Source organism: Suncus etruscus, chromosome 1, assembly GCF_024139225.1.
Source record: "Suncus etruscus isolate mSunEtr1 chromosome 1, mSunEtr1.pri.cur, whole genome shotgun sequence".
NCBI classification, from domain to species: domain Eukaryota; kingdom Metazoa; phylum Chordata; class Mammalia; order Eulipotyphla; family Soricidae; genus Suncus; species Suncus etruscus.
The window spans coordinates 111935366-111949360 of NC_064848.1; the positions used below are offsets into that span (position 1 = coordinate 111935366).

The 13995-nt window shown below is 41.4% G+C and overlaps 1 protein-coding gene across 1 annotated transcript; it reads left to right on the forward strand.

The window, feature by feature from the left end:
* Positions 1 to 294: 294 nt before the first annotated feature.
* ARMC10 (armadillo repeat containing 10) lies at positions 295 to 12795 on the forward strand. The gene is given in 7 exon segments (XM_049783536.1): positions 295 to 484; positions 2430 to 2578; positions 4287 to 4421; positions 5348 to 5524; positions 10300 to 10371; positions 12371 to 12548; positions 12551 to 12795. Coding segments are annotated over 7 exon segments (957 nt in total). The 5' UTR covers positions 295 to 345; the 3' UTR covers positions 12658 to 12795.
* The last annotated feature ends 1200 nt before the right edge of the window (positions 12796 to 13995 follow it).

The following is a 13995-nucleotide window of genomic DNA, read 5'->3' on the forward strand; positions in this document are numbered from 1 at the left end:
CCAGTGTGTTCCCCCAAGCCTGGAAAAGCCGGGGTCGCGTCCCAGGTCGAGTCGCCCAGAGCTAGCGGATCGGAAGTGAGCGCCACATTCCACAACGAGCGCGTCCTGGTGTTGCCCTGGCAACGAGGGCGTGGCTACGAGGGGCGTGGCCACGAGGTCCAGCCTGCAGAGCAAGGCTGTGACGCGTCCGGGGCCGAGGAGGCGGTTCCTTCGCTTTCCGGAAGTGCGTTTTCAGGAGGCGGGGCCCCAGAGCTCCCTTCGGATTGGTCAGTTTCCGAGGGCCTCGCGGCTCAGCTCTGCTCTGCTCAGCTCTGCGCGGCAGCGGGAGTTTGTAGAACCACGAAGATGGGCGTTGCGCGAGAATTTAGCTGGGTGGCGGCGGGCTTATTCCTCGGAGCGGGCGCTTGCTATTACGCTTACAGACTCACACGGTGCCCGCCACGAAGCGCCCGCAAGTTTCGGCGCCGCTCCTCGCTGAAGGCAGGTAAGGCCTCCAGCATCAGGTGGGCGGGGACTGTGCCAGCCCAGAGTGAGGCGAGGATGGGGATGAAGACGCCCCCCCATCCCCCGGGCTCAGGATCTTTCCGAGGCCTAGAAGGCAAATAGGCTTTAGGATGGAGAAGCAAGCCCGGGGGGGAAGCCGATCACCCCCCTTGATCTAGTGGCAATTGCTCCTCGGCTCTGTCCCTCGCTCTTCTTTGTTCCAAGTCTCTGGATGCAAAGTGACGCCCACTTTTACTGATTGGCAATCACTGCAGAGGATGTGGCTACTCCAAAGCCTGTTGGTTTGGGGTCTAGTCCGTCGTGTAGGGCCTTTGACTTGCAAGCTTCTGGCCCGGGTTTTATCCGCAGTAGCCCCGTCTGACCCCCTGAGCCCTCCAAGAGTGATCCCTGAGCACTGTCCCAAAAACACAAAAAAGATTGTGGGTTGTTTTTAGGATTTTTTTTTTTTGCCAGATGGGTTTCCCTCTTGGGGGAATGTGCCTGGGTTTTGCAGGGCCTAAAGCAAAGAAATGACTCAGTGGGAAGGAGAAATAAGATTTAAGGAAAGCGAAGAAATTCTACAAGAAATATCAGGTTTCATTAGAGGAGGAAACAAGGAATATCCCAGGAAGTAAAGAGAAAATTTTCTTGTTTAAAGAAATGCTGTTATGAAGGAAATGGGTGTCGAAACCGTTTATGACTGAAATGCAACAATAGGCAACTTTTTAACTATCTCAAGGTGATTTAATTTGAATTTAATAAATGTTACTTGAGAATTTCTCAAACCAAAGAAGTCTATACAGCTTGTAATTATGAATGTAGAAAAAAAAATCCACTAAGACAAAGAAAAGTGATGGCACAGTGGTAGAGCATTTGCCTTGCACGCAAAACCCTGGACGGACCTGGATTCAATTCCAGGCATCCCATATGATTCCCCAACCCTGCCAGGAGCGATTTCTGAGCGCAGAACCAGGAGTAATTTAAAGAGAAAGGAAAAAAAATGACATTGAATTGTAAAATTACCAGATTACAGAGAAAATATTAAACACTTCATCTGTTAGGGGAGGTTCTCAGAGATGTTCTAAAGACTTTCAGGGAAACCTTCCAACTTCCTTCTGAGCTCTTTTACTCAATCTTTTTTTTACATTTAAGATAGTTTCATTAGGCTTGGAACAATAAAATAACCTGTCAGGATTCTTGTCTTGCACATGACCAGTCGTCCCCAGCGCCACATATGGCCTCACATACCCCCTAGGAGTGATCCCTAAGGGCAGAGCCATCCCTGATTGTAGAGCTTGAAATAAGTCCTTTGCACCTCTTGGGTGTGACACCCCCCCCCCTAAATGCAGAACCTGGAGTAAGTCCTGAGCACCTCTGGATGTGACCTCACAACCAAATAATAATAATTTTTAAAACAGTTCCTTACTGGGGCCGGGAAGGTGGCTCTAGAGGTAAGGTGTCTGCCTTGCAAGCACTAGCGTAGGACGGACCGTGGTTCGGGCGTCCTATATGGTCCCCCCAAGCCAGGGGCGATTTCTGAGTGCACAGCCAGGAGTAACCCCTGAGTGTCAAGCGGGTGTGGCCCAAAAACCAAAAAAGAAAATAAAAAAATAAAATAAAACAGTTCCTTACAGAAGCACAGTGGGTAGAGATAGGGCATTTGCCTTGCATGTGGCCAATCTGGGTTTGATCGTTGGCATCCCAAATGGTCCCCTGAGCCTGCCAGGAGTAATTTCTGAGTGCAGAACCAGGAGTAACTCCAGAATGCTGCCAGGTGTGCCTCACCTCCCAAAAATAAACAATAACAAAAAATATAAATAGTACTTTATATCAAAGTAGATAAATCAATTTTTTATTTAGTACAAATTAATACAATAGTACAGATGATTTAAAAAATTTTTTGAATGTCATGAAATAAAACTCTAAAACGTTTTGTTCTTTTGCAGAAGAGTTAACCAGTGATTCCTACAATGCCATCTTAAATGCTGAGGAACTACACAAAGTCCTTGACCTGATTGATTCAGCCGAGGATCCTGGAATTATTGAAAGAGCTCTGGTCACAATAGGTAACAACTCAGCCTTTTCAACTAACCAGGTAAGTCCCCTAGTCTCAGCAGACTGCTCCCAGACTGTAGTATTCATAACCCTGACCAATTACTGAACTTCTTAGGGCCTCCATTTTCATCAGTAAAGTTTGGCTTCTTAAACCTTGCCTCATGTTTGTTAACTTCTGAAAGGTACAGCTGTTAATAATACTGAGCTTATTAACAGGGGTCTAGACCCCTATAGAGTACATCACTGTCATCACCTTCATAATTATGGCCTTTATATACAATTCATCAATGCTTCAGTAAAACAAAACAAAAATCAAATATTTTAGTATATGCTTTTTATTGTATTTAGGTTCTAGAGAAATTATTCTGATGCACTTAGTTGGTCCCTGGACCACACTGACAATGCCAACCAATGTAAATGGTTCCTACGAGTAGAGGAAACGAAAACTAAATAAAGACTTTCATTTGGGGGTCAAAGAGTACAGGAGTTACAAGTAATTGATCCCTATTCAGTACCCAGTCCCATATGTGAGGCACCCACGTACCATCAGGAATAGTACCTGATCATAAAGCCAGGAGTAAGCCCTAATCACCACTGAGTAGAGCCCAGTGCCCTCCCCTCTTAAAAAAAATGACTTTGAGTGTTTTTCCTTTGCATTTGGAGAAAACAGGCTGGGAGAATGAATGCCTGAGTGTCTCAGCCTGATTCAATGCCCAGCACCCATATGGTCTTCCTCTCAGCTATCCCTCCCCATCCACCACCTTCTTACCCACAAAAAGGACAATGGAGATGGCTCAGAATCTGTTTTTGTTTGTTTTCTTTATTTTAAAAATGAACCGTGGGCCTCAGCCCCTATGCTTGGGGACTCCAGGTTCAGTTTTCAGGAGTCACTGCCAGCAGTATTACAGGAACCCTGGTATAATAGAGATGGAACTGGGGGTCCTTTAGCCAAAACATGCACTAGCCCTTAGAGCTATTTCCCCAGGCTTTAAGAGAAACCTGAATTCTTAAATAGAATTGGTATCATGCACAAATGACTAGAGTTTAAGATTACAATAAAGTATCAAAGTATCACTTTGGGCTTTGCTTATTTATCTCTGCAGCTTTTTGTGCATTGTATCTCTCTGACCACAGAGGCTTACTTCATAGGATGATAAGAAAGTCACTAATCTCTCATCCCTGTAGTTCATGATCCCAAAGGCAGCATTTTTGATAGGAAGGTGCTTGCCTTGCATGTGGTTGACCCTTGCATGTGTGAGACCTGAGTTTAATCCTTGTGCCTCAAAAAAGAAAAATAATAAAATGCATACCTTGAGATCATTGTAGTTATGAAATTCCTCATTATATACTTCCTTTATTTTCTTGCTAGTTTAAATAACTATAGTTTGTTGTTTTTTTGTTTTTGTTTTTGTTTTAGCATCTGGTGATGCTCAGGACTTACTCCTGACTCTCTCCTTAGGAATATTCCTGTGGTGCTTGGGACCATATGAGATGCTAGGATTCAAACACAGGTCAGCCATGTGCAAGGCAAGCACCCTACCCACTGTAATATAGTGCTAGCTCCTGCTATATATTTTAATAATTGTCATTTGATTTTCTTATATAATTATTAATTAACATTTATTTTTAAATGAAAATGCCATGCCATGAATGGGATTTCCCAAAAGCCATTAATTTGGATTTGTAGATACAGAGAATTCACTAAAGTGGCGCATATTGAAGCCATTGAATTGCGTTTTTCTTTTTAGGTCATTATTCGTGAGTTGGATGGTATTACAGTCATTGGAAGCAAAATCAGCCATCTTAATCGCAGTATCAAAGAGAAAGCTTTAAATGCCCTGAATAATCTAAGTCTGAATGTTGAGAATCAAGCCGAGATAAAAGTAAGCTATCTGACATCACAATTATTAAAGTTATAGAGTAAAAATAAAAATTTTAAGATGAATAATGAAATTTTAATGGAGTCTTCATAACTGTATGACTAGCAACAATCTTGTTTTTCCCCCAGTTTGAGTGGAATATCATTGACATATAGCACTAAATAATTTAAATGTTTACAAAGTGCTCATTTTATCTGTATATATTCAGAAATATATATGTACATGATATGTGTGTATTCCCCACCATAGCATTTTCTGATATCTCTTATCATATTATTACCTTTTGTGTGGTGAGATATTTATAATTTCCTCAATAACTTCCAGTAAGCAATATAGTAAATTATTGTAAGTAATCCTATAATACAGTGAAACCCAATTTTTTTTTATAACTAGAAGTTTGTACCTTTAGACCAACATTTATCATTTTTCCTCCCCTAGCACCTGGCAATCATATATTAATATGATACTATGTTTCTATGAAATTGCATTTCTTGTTTGTTTGGGAGACCATCCCCATTATAGTTCCAGGCCACTCCTGGTCATTCCTGATAGTGCTCAGTTGACCATTTGGTATTAGGATCAAATCTGCAAAAGTAGATATTTTTTTTCTTAAATTTTATTGAACCCAGACATATATGAAAGGCAATTACTCTCTCCTCTGCCTTCATAGGAAACTTTTCTTTTTTTAAAGTTACCCTTTTGGGGACATTGAAAGATAAGTTAACAGGCTGAATTCATCCTTCACATGCAAGGTGCCTGGGTTCAATTTCTGTCACCACAAGGTCTCCTGAGCACACAGTGTATGGGGGAAAAATTGTCCATCTCTAAAACCTACATAGAATTGTCAATAATTCGACTCCACAGCGCAGAAAGATTCCATAGAAGCATTTTAAGAGACTTTGAGATGCTCACTCACCCTCTGTCTTTAGGCATTCATTACTGAAGTGTGTGAAGTTATCTTCTCTGAACCTCTGAACTCTGCTGTGCAGCTGGCCGGACTGAGATTGCTCACAAACTTGACAGTTACCAATGACTACCAGCATTTGCTCTGCAGCCACATTACAGACCTGTTCCGAGTGCTGCTCATGGGAAACGAAAGCACCAAGGTACCAACTGGTTCTCCCTGAAGTCCTGCTCCAGATACATGAGAAGTAGGGGCTGAAAACATAGTACAAGGATAAGGAGCTTACCTTGCACACAGTCAACCCCATTCAGTCTCCAAGACCACACACATACGGTTCCCTGAGTGCCACTAGAAGTAAACCCAGAACATTGTCAAGAGTTGCCCCAAAACAAACAAGAAAAAAAAGATGAAAACAAATTATACAATTACAGGTCAACTATTTCTGATTTTCTCAAAATGAGACGAATTTAGTGGAGATTTATGTGGAACACTTACATGAGCCAGAAGATAGATTTTTATGCCCTAATATTGAATTACAAAATTAACTTGTAAGATTCATTTTTACTTGTTCATTTGGTGTTCTGAACATTGGGTTTCTTTGACTGAAGAAGAGTAGCTCACCTCCCCAACTAAAAATGGGAATTTTTCTTGTAAGAGTTTTGGGGTTATGGTGCTGGTCTATTGTGGCTTTTTTTTTTTTTTTTTTTTTGACTTGTGAGCAAACCTTTTTTTTTTTTTTTTAATTTAGCCATTGTATGTTGGAAATGACAACTACTTAGATGTCTCAGAGCTTTAGTTTGATCAGCTGTGTATATTTAGATGGCAACAAAGATTGAACAAAGTTAATAAGGATATCAGGAGAAAGATTAGGGAAGTAACTGGAATACCTACCTTTTTGTGCACATTGCTGCCAAGCACCTTTATTCAGGAAACAACAAAAATGCAGACCATAGAGTCTATGGCATAGACTTAGAAGAGGTTCCAATTTGCTGGGTTAGTTATTCCTCAGAGTTTTCTACAGTATGGATCTGTGTTCAAAGGATAATGATACAAGGGCGTTTTAGAGCCAAAAGGAACTCGCTATACTCCAAATATTCAATGGCACTATTTATTTCTGAGCTGATCAAACTGTAGTTATAGAAAAGCATCACTACAGTCCTTTAAAAGTTACTTCTGTAGGGGCTTTGCTCATTTCCAATAGCCAGGATTATTTGGACCTGGTACAAGATGTACCCAAAGGCATTTAAGAATAAATGCCATTATCATATTAGCAAGATTTTAAGTGTTGCTCCACCCCATAGTCAATTTCCAGAATTAGTATCCATCAACAGCTCTTTCCCCAGTAGAACAATATAACCTCTAGCCCAAGTCCCATAGAAAGAAACTTACCTCTTCCACCCAAGCATTGCAGCTACAGGAAAAAATCTTTCCACTGCCTCTAAGGAGCTGCCATCCATGGACCTCAGAAGGAACCTTACTTAGTAGCTAGATATCATATATGGCCATAATTTCAGGCCTACAGTGACAGTAACTTACAGCCATCCCTCCACCAAAAGTTCCCAGCATGCAACCCATACCTCCGCCCTTAGCCCTCTGGACTGCCAGTGTAACAAGTCCTAATTTTAAGTTTAGATTGTTATGTTTTGGGTCTCTTGATTCTATTGTTGACTTTGCTTGGGTATTTAATTTTTTTTATCTCCACCAGTGTATCTGAGACCACTTGCTTTATGACTTTTTGTAAGATGACTAACAGCACTGAAGTACTGTATTTTTTGCTCTATAAGATGTACCTGACCATTAGACACACATAGTTTTTAGATGTTCTCCTCCCCTGCACTCAGGTGGCATTCGCTCCATAAGACACCCTTGGGGGGAGTGTGCCTTATGGTATGAAAAAATGTTCTAATTTGTTTTCTATTGCATCACCTATTTCTGGGATAGCAATTTTACTTTTTTATCTAGGAATTAATCTTAACCACCAATCGTAACATTGTTCATAAGAAATTATCAGGTTGGGGCCAGAGGGATAGCACAGGGTAGGACATTTGCCTTGCATGTGGCCAACCCAGATTCGATCCCGAGCATCCCATTTGTTCCCCAGAGCCTGCCAGAAGTAACTTCTGAGTGCAGAGCCAAGAGTATCCCCTGAGTGCCATCAGGTGTGGCCCAAAACCACACACACAAAAGAAATGATCAGGTTATGAGCTGGGGTGGTAATAGAACAGCAGGTAGGGTGTTTGAATTGTACATGGCTGACCCAGATTTAATCCTAGGCATATCCTGTGGTTCCTCAAGCCCACCAGGAGTATTACTGAGCACAGAGCCAGAAGTAAGCACTGAAATCTGCCAGATATGGCACACACAAAAAAAGTAAACAACAAGAAAAAAAGGGAATTATTGGGTTAGAGTTCCAATTTGTGAATTTTTGTATAATTATTTTCAGGTGAGAAAAATGTACCCATTTTTAGATATTTTCCTTAATATAATCACCAAAATATTCAAGAAAGTAATGGGCGGGCAGAGGAGGATCAGAGAGATAGTACAGGTTGAAGACACTTGTCTTGCATGCAGCCAACCTAGTTTGATACCTAGTACTGCATAGTCCCGAGTGACTCCCAAGCACAGAACTGGGAATAGCCAGTTGAGCACTGGTACATGTAGTCCTAACCTCACCTTTTACCAACATCGTCTTCCAACAAAGTGACTGATGAACTATAATAATCTTTAGTGGCCTTTCAGATATACCATTCTTTTACTTGTTTTCATTATTTTATTTTTTTTCTTTTTCATCACTATGAATGACAAAATTACAAAGATATTTTTGACTGAGTTTCAGCTGTATTTAGTTCCAGAACCAATGCCTTCACCAGTGTCCAGTACCTTCTATCATTGTCCACAGTTTTCCCTCCTGTATCCTCGCCTGCCACTGTGGCAGATACTTTTCCTCTCCCCCATTGTCCTTAGTGTCCCCTTCTCTAATTTATACTCCACTCCCACTTCATTGGCATACTTTCTGTTTAAGACCAACATTAATTCTTAACATACAAAGATTGGAAGATTCATATAAACAGACCTTATGTCTGATACATCTCCAAGGAAAGCAAACTAATGTCCTAACAAAAATATAATGGTGTCTCCACAAGATGGCACTAGGTGCAGGAGAAAAACAAGACTGGTTCGAAACCACAACTTAGAGTAGTTTAACTCATAGTTCTACTTTAACTTAAGGGGATTTGTTTCTTCTCTTCTTTACTCCCTTCTACAGAGCATCACAAAAAATAGAAATTTCATTGCAAAGACAGTAAATTACTCTTATTATTCCTGACTATAAAATGATTCTCCTTGACTGCTAAAAGGCCTTTTAACTTTTAAGATTTTACTGGCTTCTTCCAGACTTGAGACTATTGTTCATTTCAGCTTTGCCAGTAACCAACTCAGGCAAGACCAGATCTGGCAGAGATACCAGGTCACACACTAAAGACTCTGAGGTCCTAACAGTTCCATGGGCTGCTGCAGCAATAGTTCAGCTTGTGTTGCACACAACCAGCCTAAGTTTGTTCATCTTATTTGGTCTCCTGAGTTTGCCAGGATTAATTCCTGAGCACAGAGCCAGGAGTAACCCCTGAGCATTGCCAGATCTAGCCAAAAACAAAAAACAAAAAACCAGGTTCCTTCCCAGGTCTAGTGGAGAACTCAGCTATAACTTTCCTCTGTCACAGTACTCTTCCCTAATCCTCACTGGAAGTGGCAAGTATGGTCTTCTGTGGTGTTTGTCCATGCTGGAGGAAGTCTATTTGAATGTTATTGCTTTTCAATTAGAATGCTTATGCTTTTGCTTCATTTCCAAGTTAACATTAGTTTGCTGATTATATCACTGTGCCTTATTTAAATATCTGTAAAACATTTTACATAAAAAAGGAGGTTAGAGCAGAGTGACAGTATAATGAAAAGGGATCTTGCCTTGCACTTGATGGACTCACTTTAAGTGCGGAGAGCCCACAAGGGTTAATTCCTGAGTGTAGAGACAGGATATTGCCCAAAAAGAAAAACCAATTTCAGGGACCGGATAGATAGCACAGTGGTAAGGCATTTGCCTTGCACGTGGCCTACCCACAACAGACCTGAGTTCAATTCCCAGCATCCCATATGGTCCCTTGAGCCTGCTAGGAGCAATTTCTGAGCACGGAGCCAGGAGTAAGCCCCAAGTGCTGCTAGATGGTGCCCCCCCCCCAAAAAAAAAAAAAAACTCAGGCCAGCAAGGTTAACTGACATGCAGCTGACCCTGGCTCTAAGACTAGCATGTGTGGTCTCCTGAGGTACAGCTGGATATGGCCCAAAGCCCCGCCGTCCCCCAATTTTTTTTTACAGAAATAAATTTACGAATTCATAAAACAAGCTATATTATTTGAAGTCCTTAGTAACCAAACTATTGCAAATTTTTCATACCTTAAGTAGAAATAAACTATAAGCTTTATGAGATTCCATTTTTGTTCCAGAGATCATATATCACTTAATCACAGTGAAGATCAAGTATGTACCACATTTAGCTCTTCGTGTGCCTGGTATTTGTGAGTGCAGGTAACTGGTAGATACTGAGCAGTTCTCCATTTTCCCATTGACCTGCCTGCATCACACCTGTGATGTTGGCTCAGTACTCCTAAGAGTGAAACCAAGTGTGATACAGGTTCAGATATTGAGCACACCAGGTTGTACTGATGGCTACTCCTGCCTTAGTGCTCTGGTGATCCTGTGATGCCCAGATAAGGCCAGGGTCTCCACAAGCAAAACTCATACCTAGCCCTTTGCACCATCTCTGATCTAGAGGAGTGATCTCTTCCAAGTAAGATGAATTGAGGCAGCTTCGTGGAGCAGCCTTGAAATAAAGACAGGACTTTAGAAGGTAGACTTGGCGAAAGGACAGAAACTTGGCAGAAAAAAAACAGCTCTAAAGTGAGGCAGTATTATTCTTTTTTTCAGGTTCAAGTTTTGAAAGTGCTTGTGAATTTGTCTGAAAATCCAGCCATGTCAGAAGAACTACTTGGTGCCCAAGTAAGTTATTTTATGAATAATTGGATTTGGTGTGAGATAGGTAGATCTGGAAGTTTTTAACCCCAAAAATGTTAGTACATGGGAGAAACTATTCACCCAATATCCCTCAGAAAAAGGGCTAATATATAAGATATACAAGGTACAGACAGAACTTAACAAAAAAAAAAATCGTTAGCACACATTAACTCTAAGAAGTACTAAAGAGGTATTGTTTTGTATTTTTTATTATTGAGGGTTTTTTTTGCTCTATAAGTTTCTTTTTTTTCTTTTTTTTTTTTTTGGTTTTTGGGTCATACCTGGCAGTGCTCAGGGGTTACTCCTGGCCCCATGCTCGGAAATCTCCCCTGGCAGGTTCAGAGGATCATCCATGAGATGCCAGAATTTGAACCACCAACCTTCTGCATGAAAGGCTAATGCACTACCTCCATGCTTGCTATCTCTCAGGTCCTTAATTTCTTAATTTTTTTGTTGTTGTTGTTGTTGTTTTTTTGTTTTTGTTTTTTTTGTTTTGTTTTTTTTTGTTTTTGTTTTTGGGTCACACCCAGTAACGCTCAGGGGTTACTCCTGGCTATGAGCTCAGAAGTTGCTCCTGGCTTGGGGGACCATATGGGACGCCGGGGGATTGAACTGTGGTCCGTCCAAGGCTAGCGCAGGCAAGGCAGGCACCTTACCTCTTGCGCCACCGTCCGGCCCCAATTTCTTAAATTTTTATAATGAACATGTTCCTTGCAAAATTGTTTTAAAACTTCTTAGCAGCAATTAATTTTTGCCACTACTTGGCAGTTTTGGATGCTTATGGCCAACAAACTTTCAGACTTGACCTCTCTGAACGCACCACTGCAATGGCTACCATTAGAGCACTAGGTATTGGGTGCTTGCCTGCTGCTGGGGATGCCCGGTGAGTAGTGTGACATGGTATATTTTTCTTCCTGGAACTTTCAAGAGAGGAAAATATACATAAATAAGGCGATTAAAATAGTGGTCTCAGGGGCCAGAGAGATAGCATGGAGGTAAGGTGTTTGCCTTTCAAGCAGAAGGTCATTGGTTCGAATCCCGGCATCCCATATGGTCCCCTGAGCCTGCCAGGAGTGATTTCTGAGTGTAGAGCCAGGAGTAACCCCTGAGCGCTGCTGGGTGTGACCCAAAAAACAAAACAAAACAAAACAAAAATAGTGATGACTCTGGACAAGAACTGAATGCTGAAAGGGGATAAGGGATATGCATGGAACCCTTTCATAATAGTAGTGCAAACCAGTGTCAAAAAGAAGAGAAAATGCCAGGCCCACAGAGACAGATGGTGGTGGAGGAACTGGGAGCATTGGTGTCTGTAAAAGTACACTGGTGAAGGGTAGTATACATACCTTTGACAGACTCTCATGAACAATTTTCTAACTACGGTGTATAAAGTATATATATTTAAAAAAAACTGATGAGGGGCTAGAGAGTGCAAGGGGCAGGTCACTTGTCTTGCACACTGCCAACCAAGGTTTGATTTCCAAAGTCCCATATGGTCCCAGCAGGAATACCTGAGTGCAGAGCCAGGAGGAACATCGCTGGATGTAGCCCACAGACAAAAAAGGCTGTGATGAGAGGCCAGAGCAATAGTGCAGCATTACTGCGTTTGCCTTGCACACAATAGATCTAGGATGGACCTGATTTTGAACCCCAGCATCCTATATGATTCCCCAAGCCAGAGCGATTTCTGAACACAAAGCCAGAAGTAACACCTGAGCATCACCCCAACAACAACAACAACAAAAAAGGCTGTAATGAGTGTTCTAAAGGAAACAAAAGCGTCTCCTCTGCTCATCCCTGTTCCCACATGTCTTTGTGCCCCACAGGGAGAATGGATCCTAAATAGGAAAGGAGTGTTTTCCCTTTGACTGTACTCTAGGATTATGACAAGATTCTAAAATAGTCAATGAATTTTTAAAATGTATGCATATACATGAAAAATGTTTGAGATATTTTTAAAATAATGTTCATTATTCCCCTTCAGGTGGATTCAGCTTTCCTTTCCCTTTATGATAGTCAAGGAGCAAAGGAGATTCTTCTTCGAGTTCTCACACTATTTCATAATATAAATAACTGCCTCAAAAAAGAAGACCGTCTAGCTCTTCGGCCTCATTTCACTAAAGGTTCATTGTTTTTCCTGTTATATGGAGAAGAATATGCCCAGCAATGAGAGCTTTATGTAACCACCACAGTGTGGACAAGAGAAAGGTAACAGTAATACCAAAATACTATTTGGCTGGCGTAATGTCTTTAAAAGATAAGACAATCTGAAGTAATTCACATTTTTCACCTTTCTTGTAAGTGGATTCCATTAGCTTCCAAATTTAGTAAACATGAATTTCCTTGTTAATACAACCATAACTTATCACATTTTTAAAATTCTCTTCAAATCACTGAAAACATTAAACTTTCAAAAGAAATGTTACCCACTCCCATTCATTGTACTTGTATATAGAGAAACACTATAAAATACTGGGTTTGGGGGCTGGAGAGATAGCATGGAGGTAAGGCCTTGCACGCGGAAGGACGGTGGTTCGAATTCCGGCATCCCATATGGTCCCCAGTGCCTGCCAGGAATGATTTCTGAGCATAGAGCCAGGAGTAACACCTGGCAGCTGCCGGGAGAGACCCAAAAAGAAAGAAAATACTGGGTTTGATCAGAATGTCTCCATAGATTAACAGTCATATCTAGTCTATTAAATACTTTCCAGCACTATATAGCTTCCCAAACCTCTACCATCAGGTGTGGGCTCCTCTTCCCAAAGAGCTAAGTAAAAATGTGCTGATGTGGGGCTGGAGTGGTGGCACAAGCGGTAAGGCTTCTGCCTTGCCTGCACTAGCCTAGGACGGACCTCGGTTTGATCCCCCGCCGTCCCATATTGTCCCCCAAGCCAGGAGCGATTTCTGAGCATATAGCCAGGAGCAACCTCTGAGCATCACCGAGTGTGGCCCAAAAACTCAAAAAAAAAAAAAATGCTGATGTACAGCCATTTGCCTATATTTAAAAACTTATTAAAGTATCAGTAACAGGCCGAGAGATAACACAGCGGTAGGGCACTTGCCTTGCAAAGGGCTGGCCCAGGATAGACCTGGGTTTGATCACCAGCATCCCATATGGTCCCCCAAGCCTGCCAGGAGTGATTTCTGAGCACAGAGTTAGGAGTAACCCTTGAGCGCTACCAGGTGTAGCTCCAAAACCAAACAAAACCCTAAATATCAGTAACATACTCCCACTGTTTTTCTCATTAAAAATGCATGTTTTTATATCAGTAAAATGATATCCAAATAACAGAGTGGAGTCTGGGGATTGGAGAAATGACTTTTCTATGCATTTCCTCTTTTACTGTTTATTTGGAATGTGGATCATACCCAATGATGCTCAGGGATTACTCCTGACTCTGGACTCAGGAATCACTCCTGGTAGTGATCAAGGGACCATAGAGGATTCCAGGAATTGAACCCAGGTTAGCTACATGCAAAAGTTTTGCTTTTTTTTTCCTCTCTAAGCAAATTATAATACATTTAAATTTAAAAAGTCACAGGGTTATATTTCTCTTAAAAGTACTTTATTTTCATTCATGTGACTAAAATCACTAGGCATGAAAAAAT